At 40.5% G+C, this 25973-nt stretch overlaps 1 protein-coding gene across 1 annotated transcript in view; it reads right to left on the reverse strand.

Moving 5' to 3' along the window:
* LOC129108909 (membrane-associated guanylate kinase, WW and PDZ domain-containing protein 2-like) overlaps positions 1-25973 on the reverse strand; it is a 74726-nt gene that overhangs the window by 19936 nt on the left and 28817 nt on the right. The window contains exons 3-9 of the mRNA XM_054620835.1: positions 19022-19141; positions 15899-16123; positions 13216-13444; positions 12650-12729; positions 5081-5138; positions 4437-4558; positions 3596-3778 (exon numbers count right to left, since the gene is read on the reverse strand). Coding sequence (XP_054476810.1) covers positions 3596-3778; positions 4437-4558; positions 5081-5138; positions 12650-12729; positions 13216-13444; positions 15899-16123; positions 19022-19141 — 1017 coding nt within the window. The remainder of the gene's footprint in view (positions 1-3595; positions 3779-4436; positions 4559-5080; positions 5139-12649; positions 12730-13215; positions 13445-15898; positions 16124-19021; positions 19142-25973) is intronic.

Genomic DNA, 25973 nt, shown 5'->3' on the forward strand with positions numbered 1-25973 from the left:
GAGGGATGAGAGAGAGAAGAAAAACTAGAGAGGGAGAAAGGGGATGAAAATATACTGAGGCTGAAAGCAGAGGAGAAGTGTCAGATGGCATGGCTAGATAAGGAAGCATAATAAAGGGTAAGCCAAAGAGACAAAGAGAGAGATAGAGATAAAATAGAAAGAGATGGATTACAGATAAAAGAGACACTGAGGGAGGGAGAGACATAAAAGCAGACAGAAGGAGCTGAGAGAAGGAAGGAGGATTCCCAACTCCGATATGAGCTCTAACTGGGCATTTTAGGCACCGACTGTGCTGGTCATGGGGGGGGCGGCTCACAGCTTCAGTGCACACATGAAGCCTCATACAGTGGTTCCTTCCATGAGCCTAACTATGACTCTTACTAACAACAGCTCTTTAAGATTTGTCCTAAACTAAGGTTTGTTTCTGTAAAAGCTTAAAAATTGTTGTTTTGTTTTCCAGTTAAGACTGTAAACTGATCACTCCATTCAAAACATACCGTAACTGAGCAGGTAGAGATTTGGTGTTTTCTCAAGGATATTGCAAATGAAAACACACTGTTACCTTCCACATATGGCAGGGTTTCTTTAACCACTAGGTAAGTCAACCATCCATCCATTATCTTTGGAAGCTTATCCTATTCAGGGTTGCGGGGGGCTGGAGCTGATCCCAGCGAGTATTGGGCGAAAGCAGGGTTCGCCAGACTATCGCAGGGCATTTACGCTCACATTTAAACCTACAGGCAATTAAGAGTCATCACTTAACATAAGCTGCATGTCTTTGGACTTTGGGAGGAAGCTGGAGATCCTGGAGAAAACCAATGCTGACACAGGGAGAACATGCAAACTCATAAGGGCCGGCCATCCCGGGTCTGAACCCCTCTAAATCTAAGGCGACAGTAAGACATGTGAGACTGAATTAATGCTTGAGTGGATGTTATAGACTCTTGGTTTTATGACTCAAAGCAGGGACACAAATTCGGGGCAATTTAATAGCACTTGTGAACAGTGGTAGATCTAGAGAGATATGAATGGGGGGGGGCAACAGGGTGGCATGGAGAATTTAAGGGTTGGCAGAAATAGATGCTACTTTAATCCCAAAGCACAACATTATTGAGGCAAATGATTAAAGCATTGAACAGAAATACCAAAAGGAAGCATTAGAAATAAATACATTTTTTTAATATTTAAATATTCAGACATTTTTTGAATGAAAAAATAATAAATGTTTTCTGGGGGGCTGCTAGGGAGTCATCTCTTGATGCATCACTCAGGCATCAGAGTTTTTTAATTAGATTTACTAAAACTGGGGTCAGCTGGTGCGGCTAGGCATTTTTTAGGTGTGGCAGCTGCTAGCCCTTGGAGCCGCCACATGCAGTGTATCAGTGTGTGACATATTTTTGATAATACTGTGACCACTGGTGTTAGTGCAGTCATATTGCACCTGCAGTGCCGCTGATAAACCTAAATTCAACTCCTAATGAAGTAGGTGTTGTGTGGGCTGGTGTCAGTTATAGCCAATCAAATCAGGTCCTCTCATTCCCATTAAAAGCAGAACATTATAGTGCACTCACAGAGAACAGAGAGTGCACTGAAAGGAAACTGAAGTCCTTGTCTGGGACACACGGTGCTGCAGGCACATATTTAGGGCACCCTAAATATGCCACCAAGGGCCAATGACGTCCCCTGTTAAGATAAATTGATATATCTGGGTATAGAGAAACATCCACCACTGAGTTATACATTTCTAGGATGTGCGTCAACATTTCTCTGCAATCACTGATTATCAATGCAATTGTGTTGTCATCATTGATACCATGTGTTCATTATACAAATACGAATATTTGTATCAAAGTTGCTTTAGTTGTATTTCTAGAAGATTCAAAACTTTAGCACCTAAACAGCAACATGCAGCGATCCAACCTTTTCAGTCCCGATACTGATACCTTAGCAAAGAGTACTTACATTTGAGCACTTGCCAATAAAGAGTACCTATAGAAGTACTTGATAACACTAGTATATTTCTAATGATTACTTTGAAATTATGTATTATTTTTATCAGATGTTCCTCACTTTCTGACTGTAACAAATTAAATATACAACATGATGCTGTTGCTGACATTTTGCTGACATTGTGCTCCTGATACAAATTGAGCATAGTTATTTGCAGTAGGGATGTAAATAGTCTACTGCTTTACTGTGCTATCAGAAATATATAAACAAAAATAAAAAAATACAATTATTTTTTTTACTTTAAGAGCGCCAGAGTTGTTGCTAACTTTGGTTGGGTCTCCTCATGGGTTATGAGGAGTTGTAGCATTCATTCACAAACAAATAAACTGTACACACACTGCACTTACATGTCCACAGCTAATGCGCTACTGATAACTTCATACTCATAACCAATCAAACGCTCTCTCTTTCGATCGAACACTCGCTAACATTACGCTAGGATGGATTAAAATTGTTTGTATTATTGTTTGCATTATTCGTATATTCGGTATCCGTATTGGAGCATTTTTAGAACCAATATCAGCTTGTTTATTAATAAGGTGTTTTTGACATTGTGTGGAAGTGATTGGGATATTTTTTTTATATCAGGCTTGACTTAAACATTGCTTTCCTAAATATTTTAGACAAAATGTAACTTATAAATACATAGATATAAAAGTACTGGATATTTCTTTATCAAAATAATATTCGGCCTATTGTTACGATACCCGATCCAGCTGTTTGAATCAGTAACGTACCGATACGCTGATGTCAAGCGCTACCATGCAAGACTTTCATCATTATTTACACACTGCAGGCACAGCCTTCAGGAGCACCTTGGGGTTAGGTGTCTTGCCCAAGGACACGTCGACATGGAGTGGAGGAGCCGGTGATCGAAGCAGCGATCTTTCGATTGGTGGAAGACCCGCTCTACCTCTGAGCCACAGCCGCCCAATCAGGAGGCAATGGCTTTTATGAAGCAGGGCCATGGCTCAAATTTCAGGTTTTCATGACTAAAGTTTGTTTCTGTCTTTTACATGTTGTATGTCCATCAGTATGTGTTCATGTAGGTGAAGGTTAAAGGGAACCTGTGTAGTAGCCTTTATTTTTGCTCGATTTAGATGAAAACCTCACTTTTTTGGGGTTGGCAACATCTCTAAAGCACATCAGGACCACAAAACCTCCTCCATTGGGTTCTCACTGATTTCTTTGTCAGACTGTGTTTTTGGGAGTCCTCTAGTGCTCATGCCAAGAAATGTTATGTGTTGGCAGAGGCAAAATTACACCTCAACACCAAATTTACTGGATACTGACTACTACTGCGCTCCCCTTGCCTTTTAGGTACGAGAAATGTAGACAGAAATTACCCAACAGGCAGGTAACCTGCTTGAATGAAACTATAACTCAGCCAGTGAAAGGTCTTCACACCTGATCAGGAAATTAAGGTCCATTATGTTGAGGTATCAGAATAATGAAGCTGTGCTTAAGCATTTCTATAAACACAGTATTACCGTATCAGTGGGGACTGCAGTGACAGCTTGTTTTTTTGTGTAAACCTCAATTTATTTCTCAATTAGCTGTCAAAATGATGTGTTGGTACGAATACCTGTGTCCATCTTTCCGTCCTGAGCAGCGGGTCCCTCTGGTATAACACTCTTCACTTGCAGGAACTCATCGGGCTCGTCACCTCCGATGATCGTGAATCCAAATCCCATGTTGCTCTTCTGCAGGGCTGTTGACAGGAAGTTCCCCTTCAGCTGGGTTGGATCCCTTGTAAACAACGGTTTCTCTGAAGGGACAGAAGGTTTTATGATATATTATATATTCTTGATATCTAGAAACCATGCACATATGATCGGTAACATTATGTTTGCATGAAATTAAAGTTTGACATGATCTTTTCAGTGCTGAATGAACCTATTGTATCTTTATTTCTGAACACAAAAGCAGCAATAAAGACACATTTGCCTTAATTCCTGATAAGACGACTCATCGAAGGAGTGCAGTCTTCACTCAGATGAAGCCGTACATTATGTGCTGGTCTAGTACGTCCTCATACTCAGACTAGACCACTAGGGGCCTCAGGGCGAGCATGTTCTCTGTCCCCCGTACTGCCAGCAATCTCCATTCGACCCTGTACATTGTGACACTGTGCATCTGCCCCTTCAAATACTCATGAAACTGCCCGTTCTATGAGAGATGTGTTAGGAAAATGATGGGAGAAAATGCACAATGTTCAATACAAACAATCTTTACAACAGGGAGGATATACAATAAATTAAATTTATCAGCATCCAGGTTTTAGGGGGCCTTGATGGTCAGAAGATCAAGGCCATTTGCCTAAGTTTCTTTCCTGCAGTACTTTCATTTTATTTTTTTTGCAACTCTGTAAGCATGACCACATGTTTGAGTTGAGTACTGCACATACTGTAGTATTCCATGTGTACCTCTGTATATAGTGGGCAGTGGTAGAGCGGAGAGTCCCTGGCTCTGCATCTGCCTCTGCTGCTCCAGGCGTCTCTTGGCTTCCAGGACTGGATTCTCAAACTGAGTCCTTCGATTGATATGACTGAAAATACAATGCATCATTACAAATAATGGAAATAGGATAATTCAAAGAGCCAAGCCAGAAATACCACAATGCAGTTCTGCATTGAACATTTGCCAACGTTAAGCGGTATTTTCAACAAATTGTACTCAGAACAATGGTGCGTGTTCATTGATTGACGCATTTAAACTACATTGAGGAATATTTTTTAATCTGCGTTGAGTCAAATGACTCCCTGTTAAGAGAACGGTTTGCTAATCCTGCTAACCACTGAAAATCAACAGTTGAATATACTTAAAAATTAAGCAGCACCTAAATACCGATAAAGTATGTTTGTGATGCAACACATTCGATGATTTTGACCCAGCAGTCTCTTAGTCAATACAGAATTTAACTGTTAAAATTAAATGAGCATCAAGACATAAAAAATAAATGAGAATTTAGTCATTTATAATTCATAAAGAGTCGTTGTAAACCATAGAAATGCAATTCCTGTTTTACTACGGAGCAGCAGAGTTAACCCAAGTCACCAGGGAGACTTACTCTACATAGTAGCTGCCGTAGATGGGGTCATCTATCTTCTCCCAGCCATAGGGCAGTTCTGTAGTTGGGAGAAAACAGACGAGGGAAATTAAGTCAGTTTATGCTGAGAGCAGGAGAAGGAATGTAGACACTAAATTGAACCACTGAGGGGAGACAACATGAATCTCAGGGCTCACAGCTAGACGCTCCCAAAGTGCTCCTTTAATAGACAGACAACACTTGGATCTGCAGTGGTGGCTTCTTCATGGAAACACGAATCACAACACAGGCATTAATACAAAGCAGGGCAGGAGAAAAATAACATTTAAATTGTTTGATACATCTTATTCTGCCTTCTCTGTCTTTAAGTTTCTTCATTTTGTCGTTTGCACAAATCCTTTCAATTCGATTTTCAATTCAATTTATTTTGTATAGCCCAGAATCACAAAATAACAAATTTTCCTCAGAGGGCTTAACAATGTGTACACATGCCCTTTAAGGCCCAATACCTCCTTCACCATACTACTTTCTTTCAACCACCCACTCGTTTTTGCGCCTTGGATGGCTTCAATGGCTGTCGTGTTAATAGTCTCCTCCTCTCACTCCTCTGGTTCTCTGTTCCCTCCTCACTTCATCCATCCCTTTGCTGATTTAGCTCTCGTTTCTCCATCGTAAAATATCTGGGTCAAGGCCCTGCTTAAATTCCCGTACTCTATGCTCTATTCTTCCAACTTTTCACTGACACTTATACACCATATACAGTACACTATAATGAGCTCCCTCTGCTGTTGTATACAAAATTCAGTTCAGGTTTACAGCTTTAAATTTCAGTTTTCACTAATAAATTAGGAACACATCAAGGGGATTAACCTTGCAATATCAGGCTCTAGCTCAAATACATAAATATACACACACCCACAGCAGTCCTTCTAACTGTTCCCCTCCCAACCAGACATACACTTGATATACAGCACTTCAGATTTGCATTCATCAGCAAGCGTTCTTGAAAGGTTGATCTTGCTCCCTCAAATTAATTCATCCTCATGTCTTTTATTAAAAAGTATTTTTTCATGAAATTCATGACTATGTCCATGGATAGGCATTTTTCCAAAGGGAAATAAAGCAAACCTGATGAGAGTGGAATAATACTAGTGTCATACAGGTTGAAAATGATGACAAATACACTAAGAACAGGGGACTTGGTTGACCCTGAGCTTATTACTAAAACATAAATACACACACACACACACACACACACACACACACACACACACACACACACACACACACACACACACACACACACACACACACACACACACACACACACACATATACAGAAAGACACACAAGAGCTGACAACCTTGGTGGTAGAAAAGGAGGTCCAGGTGAGGATAATAGAAATAGCGAGTGGGAATAGGGTGTGAAAAGATTTGTTGGGCGTTGAATCTGTATAGAAAGGTGTGTGGTGGTGGATGCAGGTGGGGTGGGATGTTTAGGGAAGTTTAGGTGTGATGCTTCCTTTTCTAACCTCCAGCGTGCACAGGTTAATGCCCTAATTACTAGGGCTAGGCATCAAACCTTAATACCTATCCAAATAAGTGTGTAATTGTCAAGTATCGAGTGTTTGCATCAAATGTCTGGCCAAATTTATAATCTTGTGTAACTTTTTTTATACTGGTTTGTGAGGTAGTTCCTGATTTAAATCTAAATTAATATGCAAAGAAAGATCTAATTTGGTTCTAAGTATAGGGAAAATAAGAACATACTTGGGACAAACTGCCATTCACACCATTTATTTAAGTGAATATTTACTTGGTATGACAAAATAAACCTATGACAACTGATTCGTCATACTTGGAAATTCCAGGCCCGCAAAATAAACTATTACCAACATGTTTATGTTTCTCCAAGAAAGGTATCGAAAATAATATTGTTTCGGTATCTGTGAAAACTCCTGTATTGTACTATCAAAAGTACAGAAAACTTTTATATCCGACCCTTTCAAGTCTTTTCAGATTAGCTGCCACACACACACACACACACACACACACACACACACACACACACACACACACACACACACACACACACACACACACACACACACACACACACACACACACACACACAAATCCTCAGCTCCATTATTTTTTACAATTATTTGGTCTGCGTGACACTGATACTGTGGCGTCATTCCCTCACGCTGTAATGCAATTACGAACAGATTTGTGATCTTGATATCAATAATCCATGTGTGAATGTGTGTGTCCCGGCTTCTGAGCATGCTGACTGAGCAGCCCAAGGTGAAAGGGGTGCATGCTGTAATTATCTTTGGTCTGCTTCACTGTTTGCTCATACCACCTGCACCTCACTGTCATTACCTCAAACGACCCTTCTCATCCTCGAGGCTTTAAAGTCTGATGGATTCACACTTCAAACCACCTTAAATTTCCTCCCGCCCTGTCCATGAGCCACCTTAAATGTCGGCCTAAGCATTACTACTCGCTTGCCCTCCCTCTAAACTGAAAGGGAGACAGTTTCCATGGAAACCACCAGTGGAAGTCTTTTTTTTTCTCGCCTGAGCTGAGGGCTCTGTCTTGTCTCTATTTCCTGCTGTTGAAATACAGAGAGAGAGAGAGAGAGAGAGAGTGCTTGTATGTGTTTTTTATGCATTAATATGAGTCTATATTTGTAGTATGTGTGTGTATGTGTGTATTAGATGGCTCAACTGAGTTTGCATGTCTGAATGATCATCTTTGAAACTAAATCAAGCACCTCATCATGCGTCTGTATATTGTATGAGCACCGAGAGGCTTGCTTGTGTGTTTGGTTGCTTGTTAATGTGTATCTGTATTGGTGCCTCCCTTGACATGAAGTCTAATTGTGATTCCTCTGCATTAGATGACTCATCTTCCCTCTCACACAAAGGTCTCCCTGACCAACAGGCAGCCAGGAACAAATACAATGAACTCATCTGACTCACAGAAAAAAATACGAACAAACTCAACTCCCAAATCAAAAAACTTCAGATAAAAGAAGACCTGAATTCATATTTGCTTAAGGCTGCAACTAATGATTATTTAATTGCATCATAAACTCTGCGAGTCATTTTCTCAATTAACTGATAAATCATTTGGTCCATAAATCATCAGGAATAGTTTAAAGAAAACGGCTTTACAATTTCCAAAGCCATTGACCTCACATACATCTATTTATTTTATAATAGAAGACTAAGAAAACTAACAAATATTCACAGAAGACACTGGAGCACATACAAATGCGTCTTTGCATTATACTAGACTTAGAGTCTACAGCCATGCTAGCAGCTATTTGAAGCTGTGCCAAATGCTCACATGGTCACAATGACAATGCTAATATGCTAATGTTTAGTAGGTGTCAAATGTATCATGTTCACATCTTAGTTCATATGTAACTATTATTTTCTAATAAGCATTAGCACAAAGTTCAGCTGAGGCTGATGACAATGTCATTCATTTTGAGAGTATTTGGTCATAAACTAACATTATCATTTTGACCCGATGGTTCTAGATGATTAGATGATGAAGATCGCAAAACCACCTTTTAATTATTATGTCTAATGACTAATCAATATATCGACTATTTGTTGCAGCTCTAACTATGACAGCAAATCTGCTTGGGATTTTCTGTTTGCACTGCTATATTAGCAATGTGTCAGCTTTGAATCTAGATCTACAAAGCATCGATTAGAAATAAAAAAAAGTGATATCAAGACAGAAATGAAGAGAAAGAGCGAACAGGAACATGAGAGTAGAGTGGTGAGAAAAATACAGACCTAGAAAAGGCCCTGGCCCAGACATAAGTGAGTGTTATAACAGTGATGTAACTCAGAGGTAACATTTTAGTACGAGTCCGTCGCTGTCTAACCGTGGATGCATGGGCTTCAACTCCAGTCATATGCAAACTTCTCTCCATCACAATTTGTCTCTTTCTTGCTCTTCTTCTTTTCAAGAAGAAACACACTCATCATTACTTCCTCTTACTCCAGCATTTATTTTCTTTATTACTATCAGTTTAGTCTAACTTCTTAAGTTTCTATTATATATATTTTTTCTCCATTGGTTAAAGATGGAGTTTCGACATTGACTTAGTGAGAATTCCTGCCTCTAGATGAGCATTAGCGGCATATTTTTGTCAACAGCACAGGGATTACTTTAAAAACCGGCATTGGCTGCGCATATCAAAGGCAGAATGAAACCAACACTTGCTGTGATTTGAAGCTTGTCCCGCTCTGTTCTTGACTCTTCTGAGCTAGAGGAGATATCTGCTTGCGTTACGTAACAAAAGACTTGCCTGACAAAAAGACTGCAAGGCGAACCAGATCTGTGGTGACAAGCCTTTGAACTCTGGGAGTCAACCTCAGCATAAAGATACAATGCACACAAAAAGTTGCACATTTGCGCAAACACATCAACACAGAAAAGCTTCTCTTTAAATTCACCCAAACGCGAGGGGGAAAGGGAATAATCAATGAGGATATGAAATGCTTAAGGAAAGTGGAGCAAAAAGACCAGACATGCAGGAGATGGAAGCAACGAAAAGGGAATAACAAGAGGGAATATGCAAAAACAGAATTGCTGAAATAATGTTAGTATGTCTGCTTCCTGCCTGAGGCTGTGAGACTCTGGGAAATCCTCCAGGCAGATGGGCAGTTAAAAACTGCGCCACCTCTTCCTGCCTTTCCCTCCCCACATTTATTGTTTATTCACTCTCCTTGCAGAATCTGACATCCTTGCTTCCATGCATATTTCATCATTCAAAGACTGCATGTCCATTAACGTGGGCAAAAATGGAAAATTGCCTTTAAATTATCACTTGGTTCACAGCAAGCATGCAGAAAGTGTAAACATCGGAAAACAGTCTGAACAGCCCATAAGAGAGAGCTACAGGACACCAGTGTGCTCATTAAAGAAAATAATAACAGGGTGAATTATGTAGAGCAGCATGCTGGATTAAACTACTGTATATCTTTCTGTCATGCTGAGCTGTTTATACTGAAAGAGAATATTTCCTCGCAACTAAAACTGTTTCTGGAAGGAGTAAATTCAAAGGTGCAGTGAGAGGATGTGATGTGTCATCCAGAACCCTTACAAACATTCTGCTAACATCTTTTGATTCAAATCCTCTGCCAGTGGTGATCGCTTAAGCTTCCCTTAACCACTGCTTCTCCAAAGACAGAAGGAGGCAGACTTCACTCATGAGAAAAACTGGACAAAAACAAGGAAAGAAAGAAAGAAAGAAAGAAAGAAAAAAAGAGTGGGAGATAATGGATATTTTTGCCCCTTTCACAAACATGTCTGAAGCTACTTCTCGTCCTCTCAGGGCACAGATTTGCACTGAGAGGAATAATGCAAAAAATAAAAAAGATCACACATGTGTTTTATATATATGGTCAATCACACACTATAAGTTTTGTCATTGACATATCTTATTTTCAAATTACTAACTAGCTACATTTGTAAAAATGCAAATACAATCAAGCCTTGGAACAGAACCTTACTCTACAATATGTCAGATGGTTCACTCCATAAGTCTAGACAGAGATGGTGACTATATATTTTATCAACCCTTGTGGTACAAATGTTTGTAAAAGATTCGCATTTGTCCTTTTTGATTCGTTTGAGGCAATGCCATGATTTCACCTCTCACTAGAGCTGATATCTAAGAATGCTCTAGTTTAGTTTTGAAACCTATAAACACAGAATAGACCACAAACAGAAACAACAGCAAGTTGTTGCATTAAAACACAAAATAAGTGATCACAGAGCATCGTGCAAAGTTGGGTTCTAAACATCACTGGCATTGGTGAAAACCGATCGTTGCTCTGCAAGGACGAAGCTGAAGAACGTCAGCCATGTTTGTGAAAAGGATTTGTGAATTTAAAACACTAGTGCATGTGTGTGCGTGTGTAGAGAGTGAGAACCGGTTTGTACAGAGCTGAGTGGTGTTATTAGAATTCCAGTCACAGTTAGGCCTTTTACTGGGCAGAGGGAGAGAAGGAGAAACCGAGAATGAAGGTGGCAGAAAAAAAGAGAGAGAGGAGGGAAATTTAAGAGAGGAAGATTGAAAGGGAGAGAGAGAGAGAGAGGAAGACGTGAGGTGAAGGAGTGCAGGGGAGAACGGAGGAGGGAGAAAATTGAAGAGATGGAGAACAGAGGAAAGGTAGAGAAGGTATTGATTCAGAGCTCGCTCTGGTGATTCACATCACAACCTAATACGTTGAACGAAGGCTGTGACAGCAGCAGGGATGTAAGTTCACCTCATTGTTACATATCTGATCCCACTGAACCACAGGAACTCTATTTTATTATGTTTGACATCAGTGCTGGATATTTGTTGTATTAATACACTGTTCTTAATCTTAGCCTCTGAAACAACTTAACACACCTTTGCTTCCCCGGATTTAAAAGAAACCTAAACAGGTGACACTCTAGACCAAAACAATTAATTGATCCTACATGCAAGTACTTTGTGCATATCCTACGCCTGATATAGCTTACTCCCCTGAGACAGAGCCTAACCTTGTTGTCCAAAAACTATTAAAAGCACATAAATGAGTCACTCAGTCCCACGTACATCCCCTTCTTGCTGTAAACACTCGCTGAGATAGCCACAAGCCACAATAAATCTAAGGGACCATGAGATGATGAAGAGCTTAGAAAAGAATAGAAAGAATCTCTGCCACACACAATAGCATGTTTTCAGATTACTGCTCAAGGGCAGACAAAGTGAGATACCATAAGTAAACACTGTTGATTTTGGTCTTTTTATGGGATATGTTAACAATCTAATGCCTTAGACAGTGATGAGGTCTAGAACACACCCTTTTTTAATTTCAACTAAAATTTTGACATGAAAGTAAGAGGCAGTTTGAGTGTACTGTAGATGTTTAAATTACGTGTTGCACTCAGCTAATAGCTGTCTCTCATAGGATGGACAAGTTTTATTATTATTATTATTATTATTATTATTATTATTATTATTATTCTCATCAGTTACAATGATCCTTAAAGGATTGAGTACAGAACATATAACTGAATAATGTTAGTTTAGATGTTAGCAGCACTATAGCATGGTAAAATAACCACTAACTTAAAAATCAATCAATCAATCAACTGAGAGCTTTAAAAATGTCCTTTGATTACTAGAAAATCACGTATACTGTAGGTGTACACATCCTGCAAGATGCTCCTACTCTAATGTTCACTTTGCAACAACAAACCTAAAAGGGTAAATTTGTCAAGTTTATTCTTTCTGGATATCAAAACCCTCCTCTATGTGTGAGTACCCCTCCCAAAACCTGTGGAGAACCATGGGACCGGCTGCAGACTAACAAACAAATCAAACAACTGAGTATTTTGGGCTATTTTTGTTGTTGTTGAGAAAAACACGCTGGAACAGTTAGTCAGGAACAGACAACAAAGGTACATAGACAGCAGGAAATGCACTGACGACACACTCCCACAAACGCCGGTAGATGAGCTCGACTCAGATGAACACAAACTAAAACTTACAAAACAACAGAGCAAACAGGTCGCCGAGACTCACCGTCTTCTCTGCATTCTTCTGGTGGCTTTGCTTTCTTTGCGAGTCGAGGATCCAGCCACGATGTAGTTTTGGTGTTGTGACTGGCAATAAAGAGGGATAAGGGGCAAACAGAGGTCAGATTCCTGACTGACGAGAGTGGATAAGAGAAAGCAATGAGTGCAAAGTAACACTAATGACCTGTGTGCATGTTTGTGCAGGGGCAAATAATGCAATAATAAACTTAATGGCAATTAATCCACTAATTAGCCCTCAGCCACTAATTAGTAAGGGTGAGAGTAGAGGGCAAAAGTTTGTATGGCTGTGTGTGTGTGTGTGTGTGTGTGTGTGTGTGTGTGTGTGTGTGTGTGTGTGTGTGTGTGTGTGTGTGTGTGTGTGTGTGTGTGTGTGTGTGTGTGTGTGTGTTTATCCAGTATGTCTGATTAGTAGAATTACGTTACTAGAATTATTCAACACAGAGGCTTGTGCTAAAAAGCTGGTTTGGTGACAATGTGCCGATACAGCGTGGGATACCATTATTTAGATTTTACTATGTCAAGATGTATTTAGGTAGAATATTTTCCTCTTACTCTATGAAGTAGACCTCCCCCTTCTCGGTGTAGGCCATCTCCCAGTTGTCAGGCAGAGGACCCAGCTCTTCTTCATCTAAGTCTGGAACTTTGGCGGGGGATTTAGAGGGAGATTTTGGGGCCTCCTCTTCTTCGGTGGGCGGCTCGACAGAGGCTGGGGCCTGGCTGGACGTTTCTACAGCAACTTCCCCAGAGGCATCTGTGCTCTTGTCCTCATGTTCACTGGACTCTGTAGAGCAAATCACACACACACACACGCACACACACAGTTATGCTCACATGCTCTGTGCACACATGCAGTGCACACAACACACGCCATGCATGATGAGTCAGAGCCAAGCCACTGCAGAGCTAAGAACCCCCAGGAGAGATAGATGGAGAGAGAGAGGGGGGGGGAAAGAGGGATGTGGTCTGAGGACAATGAGCATGAGGAGAAAACAACATGGGGATGTCAGAAATGGAGAAAAAGGGACAGACAGAAACGTCAGGGGTCAGAAGCTGTGTCAGAAACACATGGAAAGGTTTTTAGAGTGACGAGAAAAGATGGTGGCATCTAAGTCAGCAGATGGGGAGCATATGATGGTACCAAACTACATTATCCTATAATATTCCTACTGCGATTATTAATATGGGTGCATCAGAAATAGAAAAATTACAAGAAGCAAGCAAAAAAAGTCATACAGAGGTCAAATTATTAACACATTTGACTATGACATCACAAATATTTCAGATAAACAAGACAAAAGACAGTCAACGTTCTTTCAGAGTCCTTATTGGGGCTTAGGGTTCTTATATTTATACTTGCCCACTAAAAATGTTCCCCAAGTCCCACCAAGCTTTTCCCCAAAGCCGGTTCTATAGTTTGTTTTGGTTTGACTGCAGCAAAGCAGGGGCCAGTTCCAAAAACGTTAAAGTCTGTCAATGACTAAGTCACTAACTGAGTCACTGACTGAGTCACTGATTGAGTGAGTGAGTGATGAAGTTACACCAGTTAGTAGAGTATTGGAGTTTCCCCATTGCTTGTTCCTCTTTCAAAATGAAATAGAGAATGACAATGGTTCTGCTGGTTATGTGTCTTTGACTCAGAGATCAATCATCTGATCCACTGCCTCATTATACATTAGTGGTTGTTGTTGCTGCCCAATCCTATATTTGTATGGTGTTAACTGCATATGTTAATAGGGGTAGCGTAGCTGTTTGAGGAATAGCTGCGTAATGTGTGTGGAGAGAGAGAGAGAGAGAGAGAGAGAGAGAGAGAGAGAGAGGTGTTGGACATTAGTAGTAAAGTTGTAAAATGTAGTTAATGTACAGTGAAGACTTCAGTTTTTCCCAGAATAAATGCTGGACCTCCTCAAGACCCAAGTAAAGTAAAGTAAGTCTCCACTGGGCTTCTTGACAACAGTCTGGAAGTTGAACCATGAAAGTTATCTTGCTTTATTTTCGACAAGATCAACATTTGAGGTTGTGTATAAGTTGATAATTGACATGGGATGTTACCTAGGTCTGGTCTGTTTAAAAAAGTAATGCAAACCAATGCCTGTCCACTGTGCATCAGCATGTGACTGAAATAGGACAAAACACTTTAGATGAGTAATCCAGAACAATTGTTGAAAATAGCATGATTTTCTTGTTCAATTTATCTTTAAGTAAACTTTAAGAACAAACATTACTGGGACCACTTCAGAAGATTGCAGATAAACATTTGATGTCCAAGAATTCACATTTTGTCTAGACACTGTTCAAAAGTATTTTTCCTTGTGAACATAATAAGTCTCTGCTGTGGTATCAGCATTAAATTACAAAGATTTATAGTTTTAAGTGTAAAAAAATAATGAACGATCTGTATAGGTTTCCTATTGATACTTACTTATCAACTTACTTACTATTTTGACATTTTCGCATGACATTAAGAGAAAATAGTGGAGAAAAAAATATGACACGCTACAACAACACAGACTACAAAGAGGGGTTGGGAAGGAGAAGGAAGAGGAGAGGACCTGGGGGACAGGACTACAGAGACCAAGAAAAACAAGAGAGGTCAGAAGGAAAAAGATGGTAGAGGAGAGGAAGAGAGAGGGAAGAGTTGGGGTATTAATAGAAACAAGGACAAAGGCCAATGGCGGGAGAGCAAAGACAGCAGGAGAAATGGAGAAATGGGAGGACAGAGAGACGAGAGCTGAAGCCAAAATGAGACTCTGGACAGTGATAATAGTGGAGACATGAAGGTGCCCTTGTGCATTTTGTTATATATGGTTATTGAGAACCTGTGCAGTTCACACTCATGCTTACAGAGTCTGTTACGGTCTATAATGACTGGTCAGGGTACAGTTTGTTGTCAGATTTGTAGTCAGTCATCTGCATGGTGTGGACTGTATAAACAGCAGATACGAAACTGGACTGAAGGAGAAAAGAGACTCTATGAGTATGAGACAATAAAAAGAAAAGGTAACAATTGCTATGACAATTGACTTGTTTCTATGGTTTTACTCAATCATACCAGTGAGACAGCAATAAATAACCCGGTGGAGTTCAGGCCTTCACTTACATGATATTTTTAAATGTCACCATGGTCATGACAACGGACAGTGATTGAATCCGATTTCAGCCACAAGTAGATTGGAAAATGTTTGTATAAAAACATTGCAACAGAAAATGTATGTTTTTCTCTCTCATCCCACAGTACCTGGTGTGATGGCCACCCCATTGCCGTTGACAACCGGGCTTTCTTCTTCCTCCTCCTCAGGTGGCTCCAGGCTGGCACGCTGCTCCATGTTGCTGACTGACTGGTTCCTCTTCCTCTTGCCCTGGGCGCTGGGCCGGGCTCCTGGCAGAAGGGCCTCACTTACATTCAGAGGAGGAGCTGCGGGGGATGGCTCCGCTGGAGGTTTCGGTGTGCCGTAGAAGTTATCTGAGGGCAGAGGTACACAGCGGCATTTGTGTTAGAGGCCACATGCACGACTAAAGAGGGATCTCAGGTGATGTAACTTACCGTCTGGGCAAATATGACTTTAAACCGATAATTCCCTTTCAAAATGTAAGACTTAGCTGTCTCAACAGAGCGCAGCAGAGGTTACCTAACTGTGTGTTTGCCTCGTAACTAATTATTTCTAATACCATACCATATCAATTTTGTGCATATGGACGGTTGCTTATGTTTCAGGAATGAACTAGTGCCAGCAGTGGCTCATAGTAGAGATCTTCAGACAGACATGCGAGTCTGTATCCAAATATTTTTTTTTTAATAAATTGTAAAAAAAAAAATATATAAATACAACAAGGATGTTAACGTTGTAAATCAAAACAAGTCTATTTATATACAAAAATGTCCTCAATTTCTTATTCTGACCCCACAAACGTAGAACAACTATAATACAAATTGGGGTTCTTATAAAGAGAGAGAAAAAGAAAAGAAACGATACAATACTTAGAGTGAGAACAAAAGCCAAACCCTCACATGAGTGTCACCCAATCCTGAAAAGAAGGGACTCCAGGCATTATTTAGTTAACTTATCCAAATATCATTGTTGTCTGGGCCTAGTCCTTCAAAGATTGTAAAAGTGTACATTGTCAGCGGGAAGTATAACGTATTGGTTAGATGTGGGGTCTCAATAAGGCCCTCTCCATTAAAACTCATCTATTTAAACCTGCATTCAACCTGTGATGCTAGTTATGTTATGTTATGTATGTCTTTTTTCTTGTTGTGGTTTTGTTTATTTCTGTTATAATGTCATCGTTCTGCCTTGTTTACATTGTTATTTCTGTTATTGTTTCTGTTTTTACCATGTAAAGTGCCTTTGAGTACCTTTTAAAGCACTATACAAATAAAATGTATTATTATTATTATTATTATTATTATTATTATTATTAATAATACCCAAATGCATCCTCCACAACAGACAGTTTCCTTAACGGGCTAGTGGGGGATATTAGCTCCTATAAAAAAACTCCTAATGCACAAAAAAATGCATATTCCTAAATTTAAAAACAGCACTCTAAATAGGTCTTATTTTGATTGAATAAGTAGCCTTGCTTAGCAGGTAGAAACAGAAACAATTTGATGATAAATGGTAACCAAAATTGAACAGAACCACCTAATCTGTTTACATACAATCTGATCTGCGTCATTCTGACCATGTAGGTGCAAGCAGCTCTGTTTGGAGGCGCAAGCACAAGAATAAAAGCAAAAATAGCATTGGTCTTTCCACAACCACTGTAAAAAAACTGAGAATGGCTGAAGTACAGTAACAGTATAATGAAGAGAAAAGAACAGAACATGAAAGTCCTCGGGGTATTATTTGAGATGGAAACATCCTCAATATAGTATATATATATATATATATATATATATATATATATATATATATATATATATATATATATATATATATGTATATATGTATATATGTGCATGTGTGTCTGGGCAAATGTATTGCCTTGTGATATTTACTCTTAAACCACCAAAAAAACTCTACTTTTCTTTTATTTAATAGCTCACATAATATATTTTGTGATTAAACGTTGAGCGAGAGGAATATATGTCTTATTTCATAGTCTTATTTCATAGAGGACAGGGGCAATGGGATGAGAACAAAAGCTGAGCAAAGAAGAGGGAAGAGGGCAACAACAAAGGACAAAAAGAGGATCAGCAGAAAAGAGTCCACAGACATTAGTTTACTTTCATCCCAGCAGGAGGAGGATAGATATTAGGAAGGACTCTATCACAGCTACTTCCTTAATAAGTAAGTATACTTACCCTGCTGGCCACCAAACAGAAGCATCACATTGTAACAAAATAAAAATGTGCAAATGAATGTAAACAAAAAAACAAGTATGAAACTGCATAGGCAGCGAGCGCCCATTCGTGGAAGCTTAAGAAAGAGATGCTTTGCAGAACATAAAGCAAACTGAGATAGGTGTAGGACAGAGCTCCTCCTTATGATCCTGAATGCATCTGGGTGTGCTTGAAGGCATCTTGGCTTTATGCACAGTTCAACATCCACCTTCAGCTGTGACTCATCTCACATCATCATATACGTAAGCTCTTATGTGTACCAAGCCTTGCACACACACACCCACACACAGACACACACATTATTTTAATATGCATTCAAAAATGAGTTGTTGCACCTCAAATGCAACCACCCAGAAAGAGACAGCTTCCTCCCGTGTGCTGAGTAAACTCTGTGTTAAGGAAAACATAAACTGTAAGCATGCAACACTATGAAAAGAACACGTAACAAGTAAACACACACATACACACGCATGCATTCACAGGCATCATTTGCGTGAGTGTGTTCAGCAGCACATGCTCGCAAAAATTGCTACCGGGCAAATGAACCAGCAAATCCCCCATCTGTAGATGTATCCCTGACAGTGTAGCAAAGCAGATGCACAGACTTGACATGACTTGGAAATGGCAGTCTTCCAGATTTCTCTCTCTCACGCACGCACTCACGCACGCACACATACGCACACAAAGGCACACAAAGGCACACAAACGCACACTGAAGTAGTCAACCAACGTTCAACAACCACCAGCGGAAGCTGTAATACATGAGTCTGTGCTTGAGACTCATTTTGTTTACTTAAGCTGTGAGTAAGAGCATCACCTGACAGACCTGATCCATCAAGTAAAGATATCTACGGAAGAGCACAAGATGGCAGACTGAATTCAAAAATAGTCTACTATAATAGTCTAAATAATCTACTGAAACATATGTTCCTATTTCCGCTCCCCGAGTACCCCTACTTGTCTCGCTGATGCAAAAGTTTCCTGCACAGCGACCACAGCGCTCCCAACACTCACCTTCATAAGTTCCACTCTCAAGCAGGGCTCCACTTTGCTCCAGTTCCATAAAACGCTCCACACTCACAAAGTTGTAGTCCACCCCCGGCACCTCCCCCTCCTTAGGCTGCCTGGTGGTACCTGCAGAGAGAGAGAGAGAGAGAGAGGAAGAGAGAGAGAGAGGGAGAGGTCATCAGAGCCAAATAGGGCACTTGAGAAGAAAAGACAGGAAGGCACAGAAAAAGACCAGAAAAAGGGTTGTTCAGAAAAAGACGACAGATTCAAGGCTACAAAGTGTATCAGAGGAAGTGGGAGGTGAAAGGAAATGGAACAGAAGAGGCTGAGTGAGGAGTCATCACTTGTGATAGCCAAATCCATTCACACAATTGTGTGTGAGTGACAGCGAGAGACAGAGAGAGAGCCAGAGAGGAGATGGGAAAGCTTGCTCAAAGAGCAAGCCGCCGTCATTCAGTCCCAACAAGCCAATCCGGTGTTGTTTCCGTAAGGAGTTAATCAATACGACACTTTTACCAAGCGTAACTCAAACCTCCTTACACAGCACACAATACGGTGCAGATTGGATTATTGTCAAAACTGCAGGAATGCAGAGGAACCACATCACCAGTGCTGCAATTAGAGCCACCCTACATCAACGCTCTCCATCAGTGCTGCACCGCCAATGCTCGGCTCCGTGATAGCAGCCATGGGAGTTTGAGCTTAATGAGGTTCTGTGTTTGTGTCTCTGCCAACTGGACTTTCAGCTTAGGCTCAGGGAAGTCCACTTGTGTTGATTCCTGCTCTCTATTGATCATGCCTGAAAACAGTGATTGGCCAGGCCCAGAGAGGGAGTCCACTTTTAGAGCTTAGGACTCACATGGTAAAAGCAAAGTCACATTGATCTGGATGTGGTTTCAGCCAAATCTGACACTTTGGCCAGATGCCTGAATATCAGATCTGGCTGAAGTGTGAGATTTGAGCTACAATGATCAGTATGTGGGTCTAAAGAAATGATCTGCAGCTCCGACAAGGCTGTGGAAAGCCAAAAACACACTTCATGTGCTCTGATATTAATGGCGGGTAAAAAAACACTTACTAGTATCTTAATTGAAGTGTGAGCTGTGGGAGATTGAAACAGCTGGTGGTAGATGTGTTGTTGACACATTTTGCACACACACATGAACAAGTACTGAGTGAGTGAGTGAGTGAGTGAGTGAGTGAGTGAGTGAGTGAGTGAGTGAGTGAGTGAGTGAGTGAGTGAGTGAGTGAGTGAGTGAGTGAGTGAGTGAGTGAGTGAGTGAGGGGTTAGTCATTCCATGGAGTGTAGGATCCTCGAACTCGCCCAGTGTGTGATATCTCAATCATTAGATCTCTATTGATCGTCTGTCACCACTTTACTCCTGTAGTGCATATATCTCGTCTGCTATATTTGCTTCACCACTGGGACCAGAGATGGCAGCTTAGCAACACCTAATGAGTAAGAAATAAGTGATACCAGACCATCAGAAGACCTGTCTATAAGGCTGTCCAACACTACCATACCATGCCCATTGGTGTGCTTGTTTGTACCAATCTCTGTCATTGTGCGTTTACATTTGTACTACCCGACTGTGGGTTTGTCTTTGTGGCTCTAAATAGTGGTAAAGTACCCACGATGCCAACAGTAATCCCATTTCCAAAATGATCATAGCTCAGTGGGACACTGTAAATCCACAGCACCACAGGTATGACTGTGAGTGTGTGTGTGTGTGTGTGTGTGTGTGTGTGTGTGTGTGTGTGTGTGTGTGTGTGTGTGTGTGTGTGTGTGTGTGTGTGTGTGTGTGTGTGTGTGTGTGTGTGTGTGTGTGTGTGTGTGTGTGTGTGTGTGTGTGTGTGTGTGTGTGTGTCTGAGTGTGTGCCTCCATCCACTTTGTATGATGTAGGATAACAAGGGGAAGAGGGAGAAGTATTAATAATACAGATGTTTGGCAGCTCTGGACATGTTCACAAAAAACTAGGTGCGTCCCCGACTGAGAATTTGAGAATTTCTGATCGGTCAAATCCACAGATAGAAAGGAAGCAACATGGGAGCAGGAGAGAGACACACACCGCAAACAGATGTTATATGCGCTGCAAACAGCTGTTTCAACCACCTCCCCAGCTAACTGTAGAACATTTTTCATAATTTCAAAAATATTTCTAGTGCTCTGATAGTGTTTTTTTTCCTTATGTGAACGCTCTGATTTATACATTTAGGCCTATTCTTTGATTTTGAAATAGCAATATTGTTGTTTAGGAATTATCCTTTGATTTGTTAACAAAAAGACCAAAACAATAAATCGAAAAACTATTAATTTTATAATTTTAATCAAGAAGAAAAAAATGTTGTTAGTTGCAGCATTAGTTTTCTTTACAAATTCACATCAATTTCTTTACTTTATAATGTTATTTTGTCAAATAATGAATTACAGTGCACACAATATTTATTCTTTTAATATTTGGGTATGTTTAACAGAGTGTATGTCCACACCTTCTTTGAGTAGGAACGCAAACTGTAAATCAGTGTCTGTAAAGCACCAGAAGAAGAATTCTCACCTGAACTGCTGCTTCAAAACTACCATGGCTAATCCACACTTCCAAAATGTAGTCTACACAAAAAAAGGAACGTTATATTGTATTGCATTACATAATACAGGTGATTTTGTTACCGTGTTCACACCCTGTAAATATGAACGTTTTTACTACAACCTCTCTTGAAATAAAATACCAACCCTGGGATGTATAAAACGTGTTTTTTGTTGCAGTTTAGAGGTATTGGATTTCATTATATCATAAGGAGTAATAAATATCTTCCCCACCCCCTAAGTTGACTCATCACTCTGACTCAGCCTATACAAACATTTTACATCACCAGTTTCCCAAGGACAGTGTATTTTGATGGGGTACTTTATTGAACTGCATTATTTCATCAGGTGTCTCTGATATTTTGTCCTCTTTTTTTACATACTGATGCACAAAGTTCAACAATACTCAACGATACTATCATTTTACATTTACGAAAGCAAATATATCAAAGTGAAGACCAGCACCAGACCAGCAGAATGGAGCCCATTGAATCAACTATACTGCTTGTTAAACTAAAAAATGAGTCTTGAAGAGGACCATCGCATGTGTAGTGCTGCTATAAATACCGCAGCAGCTCAGCCAGCCAGGCGGGCGGGGCTGGTCACCTTCTACTTGGTACAGCTATCGATCGGTACGATCAGAATGAAATTATTCTGCTGCCCACACCAGAGTAGGCAGAGCCTGCTGGAATACTGATGACCTGCCGATGGCTTTCTCCCACAGCTTCCTTCACTGGACAAACCAACAGAGCAGAGAGAGAGAAAGAGAGAGAGAGAGCATCTTGTTGGATCTGAGCTGGGAATATTGATCGACTATCTGGCCTTGAGATAGGAAGAGAGGCCGACTGTTCCTCTTTTCTTCCTTCTTTCTCACACATGCCTACTCATATAGGCTTAGCACTTTACCTGTTTTTGTCCCTCGCTCTCTGCTCTTACTCCATCCTTTCCTTAGCAACAACCACTAAATAACTGTGAAGTAGACCTTCTTTTTTTAAATGTCTGTCCCACTGTCCCCAGCAAAATCCATGCGCTTTCCTTCTTCCCCCATTGTTACCTTTCTCTATCTTCATCTATATTTAACCTTACCAAAAGGTAGAGGCAAAGAAAGTGATAGCAACACAAATAATATTTTTGGAGCCTTGAGGAGGAGGGCTAAAAATGTCTTTAGTTCAGTGTATTTTGTCCTTCTTTTAGTACATAGCCACACAAACTCCTAGGCAGGGAGTTAATATATGAGCTGAACAAAGCAGGACAAGCTGCACAGGTGCTCAAATTAAGAAATGGCAGCAGACTGTACTGTGAGGAGGAGGTGACGCCTCCCCTGAGCCAAAAGCACTGCTGCTGTCGACTATTGATTGGATGTCGTGCTCTTGCTAATAAAGGATAAAGTCGGCTGCGAGCCAAAAATGGTCTTTGCATTGCAATCATCCAGTGTTGCCGAACCTCTCAGAGGTGACGCTGCGAGTAGGAGTAGGAGCGGCATAGAGATTTATGGCTTAAATGACTTAAATCCATAATAGCATGGAAAAGCTTAGGAGCTGCTACTTTAGGGGGTGAAGACATTCTCTGCCTCAAACCATGACGACAGAGCGCTACGGAATATTTTCACATTGGTGGGAGTGTGTGAGTGAGAAAAAAAGAGAGAGAGATTACATAGAAACATAACAAGGAAATTCCATTTGGAGGAAAAGCAAAAATAGCTGATATACTGAAATAACTCAGCTGGGTGTCAGACGATAAGAGGACAAAGACCTTTGCTAAATAATAGAGTGGCAAGCAGAGGAAAACAGAAAGGGACAGCAGAGAGACAGTGACAGGGGAAAAGCATGATTGGTTAACCTCGCTTTGCATCCACAGAGGCCAGAGAACGTGCACGTGTATTCATACGTATGTTTGTATAATTAGACAGGAAGTCACCAAGTGGGAGAAGCAAGACGGGGGAGTTTCAGAGCTAAAAATAGACTATCGATGGACTGATTATCATAATAAAGCTTGGGGGAAGGTGGTCTCAGCGGTCTCGGTGAGTATGTGTGGGAACGTTGAGCTGAGGGTGCAGGAAACCAAGCGTGTGTTTCATATTAATAGTTAATAATTAAGCTGCAGTCACAGAGCTATATGTGTCATTATGTCCTCGTAGTTTTGAGAGTCATCGTTGAAAAAAAGACTCCTACTTGGTTGTAATACCTGAACAATTGGACTGAGAAACAAACCAAGATGTGAAAAACTGGATACATATGGTCCCACCTGAGCTTTCAGCTCTGTGTCTTAATGACCTCATACGTATTGTGTTCGGCTCACAAACCCCTCTCAGTTTCAGCGTTTCATTCATCATAGCCATCAGGCTGCTTTGGGAGTTTGAGGGAATTTGTTATAGAGACCAGGGTTACACCAATTTAGTAACTAAAAATATAATCTTAAAGGTGAACAAGTGTGATGCTCTTTCATGATAATCCCCAGGTGGAATGGATGAGGAGGATTCAAACGCGCTGGTACAGATTTGCTAGTGCACTTGTCCTTCTTGGTTTAATGTATGTAACCTAAAAATGCTGTACATTGTTGAAAGAGGCACATTCATCTTCTGAATGCTTGTCTTTTCATCTCAATTGAGACAGGTTGCAGTTCGACTAAGCTATTTAATCATGCTGAATGCGTTTTTTTAGGTCCATGACTACATGTGCACATTGTGCAGCGGAGCACACATCCCAAGGTGTCCATCTCTTTTTCAACCTAAACCCTGAATCTGTGTACAAAATGATGAAAAGGCATAAAAATCTAAGTAATAAACCCTAATTGTGCACACATAAAAAATTTGAAACCCATTTTCAAAATCCCCAAGGGGGAATATTACGGGAACACTGGGTTTCAGGACACTATCCCGCAACAGTACAAACAAAAAAATACTGTCCTCAAAACCATTAACTTGTTTACCCAGAATCCTTTTCAGCACAGAGCAAGCAGTGCACCATGGAAGCAAAAGAAAAGAGAGGAATTTGAGGATTGTCTGTTTGTTTCTCACACCAAGCACACTGCTGCTTTCTATCTATCCATATGTCCATATATCTATCTTATCTTTTAAAATTGCCCTCCTATATTATCCTTTCTTATTTTCTCGTTCCTCTTGTTTCCAATTTACCTAATTACACTTCCATCCATTTGCTCCTCTATTTGTGCTCTTTGTCTCCATCACTCCCTCTGTGTGTTTTTTAATCCGCTCCCTCTTCCCCTTATTATCCTCCTCTCTTCTTTTGTCTCTCCTCCAAGCTCTGTCTCGCAGTTTGTTCTCACATCTCATCCACCTTCCCTGTTAACCCTCCCTCTTCCTTGTCCTTCTTCCCAGTTCACAGATATGTAAAAGTGTGACAGCAGGTCTAGAAGAAGGGTATGATTGAGCACTCACACAGTCATCCTTATTTACACTACAAAGCCCGGGCTACAGATTCAGCATTGCAACATGGCAACACTCTGACAGGAGCGTCTGCTACCAGGACAACACAACAGTGCCTGGCAACGCAGCCTTGCCATGGTAACAAGCCGCAACATCTACATTTGCTGTATAAAAATAATATTTATGCCAGATATGACACCCGGCCGTTTTGCATACACAGCTGTTTTCTAGTTACAGACTCAAAGGTCTTCAGCTTGAGCCCTTTTGCTGTGCAGAGCTGCAGGTCTGTGCTTCCTGCACTTCATCAATCAATTACTGTCACAGCTTGGCCACTGACACTCACACCTGGTTACCTCAGAGTAATTCAGCTGGTTTTAAATGGAAAGGTTTGACTCCAACAGGGGCTGCACGCTGATAGGACAGAGGGACTTGGTTGTCAGTCCTCCAGTGTAACTCACACTCCAGATGGATGCTCGCTCAGTTACAGATAAATCGAGCTTAGAGGGACAAATCATGACCCGGTTAATAAAGAAAATTCATGGAACTTAGTTCCTACATGAAACTGCTCACAACAACATCTGTGGATTATCTTAAGTAACCGGGTCATGATTTCTGGAAAGAGACATTGCTGTCAAGCTTTTTTAAATGTATTTTTTGCGCATTTTGAGCACCAAAAGCGAGTGCCATATAGTCCCATTATATATAAGAGCAGGCCAATATCTCAAAATGAAGTGTGTATATATATATATATATATATATTTAAAATATGAATTTTTTATTTAGGGGTAAACTTTCACTTAAAGAGTTAAAAACTGATCGTTGTGATACACACTAGCTTCCAGATTATTCTTCAGAGACAAGGTTTCAAAGCTATAAAGGCTGATTGAGCTCAGATGAAGGTCTCCTGTAGACAAGATCTAGTCATCTAGTTTACATACAGCAAGTAAGGTTGGGCAACATATCAGTGTACAAAGTAAAAAACTCCTGA

The sequence above is a fragment of the Anoplopoma fimbria genome, chromosome 19 (genome assembly GCF_027596085.1).
Source record: "Anoplopoma fimbria isolate UVic2021 breed Golden Eagle Sablefish chromosome 19, Afim_UVic_2022, whole genome shotgun sequence".
In the NCBI taxonomy this organism is placed as follows: domain Eukaryota; kingdom Metazoa; phylum Chordata; class Actinopteri; order Perciformes; family Anoplopomatidae; genus Anoplopoma; species Anoplopoma fimbria.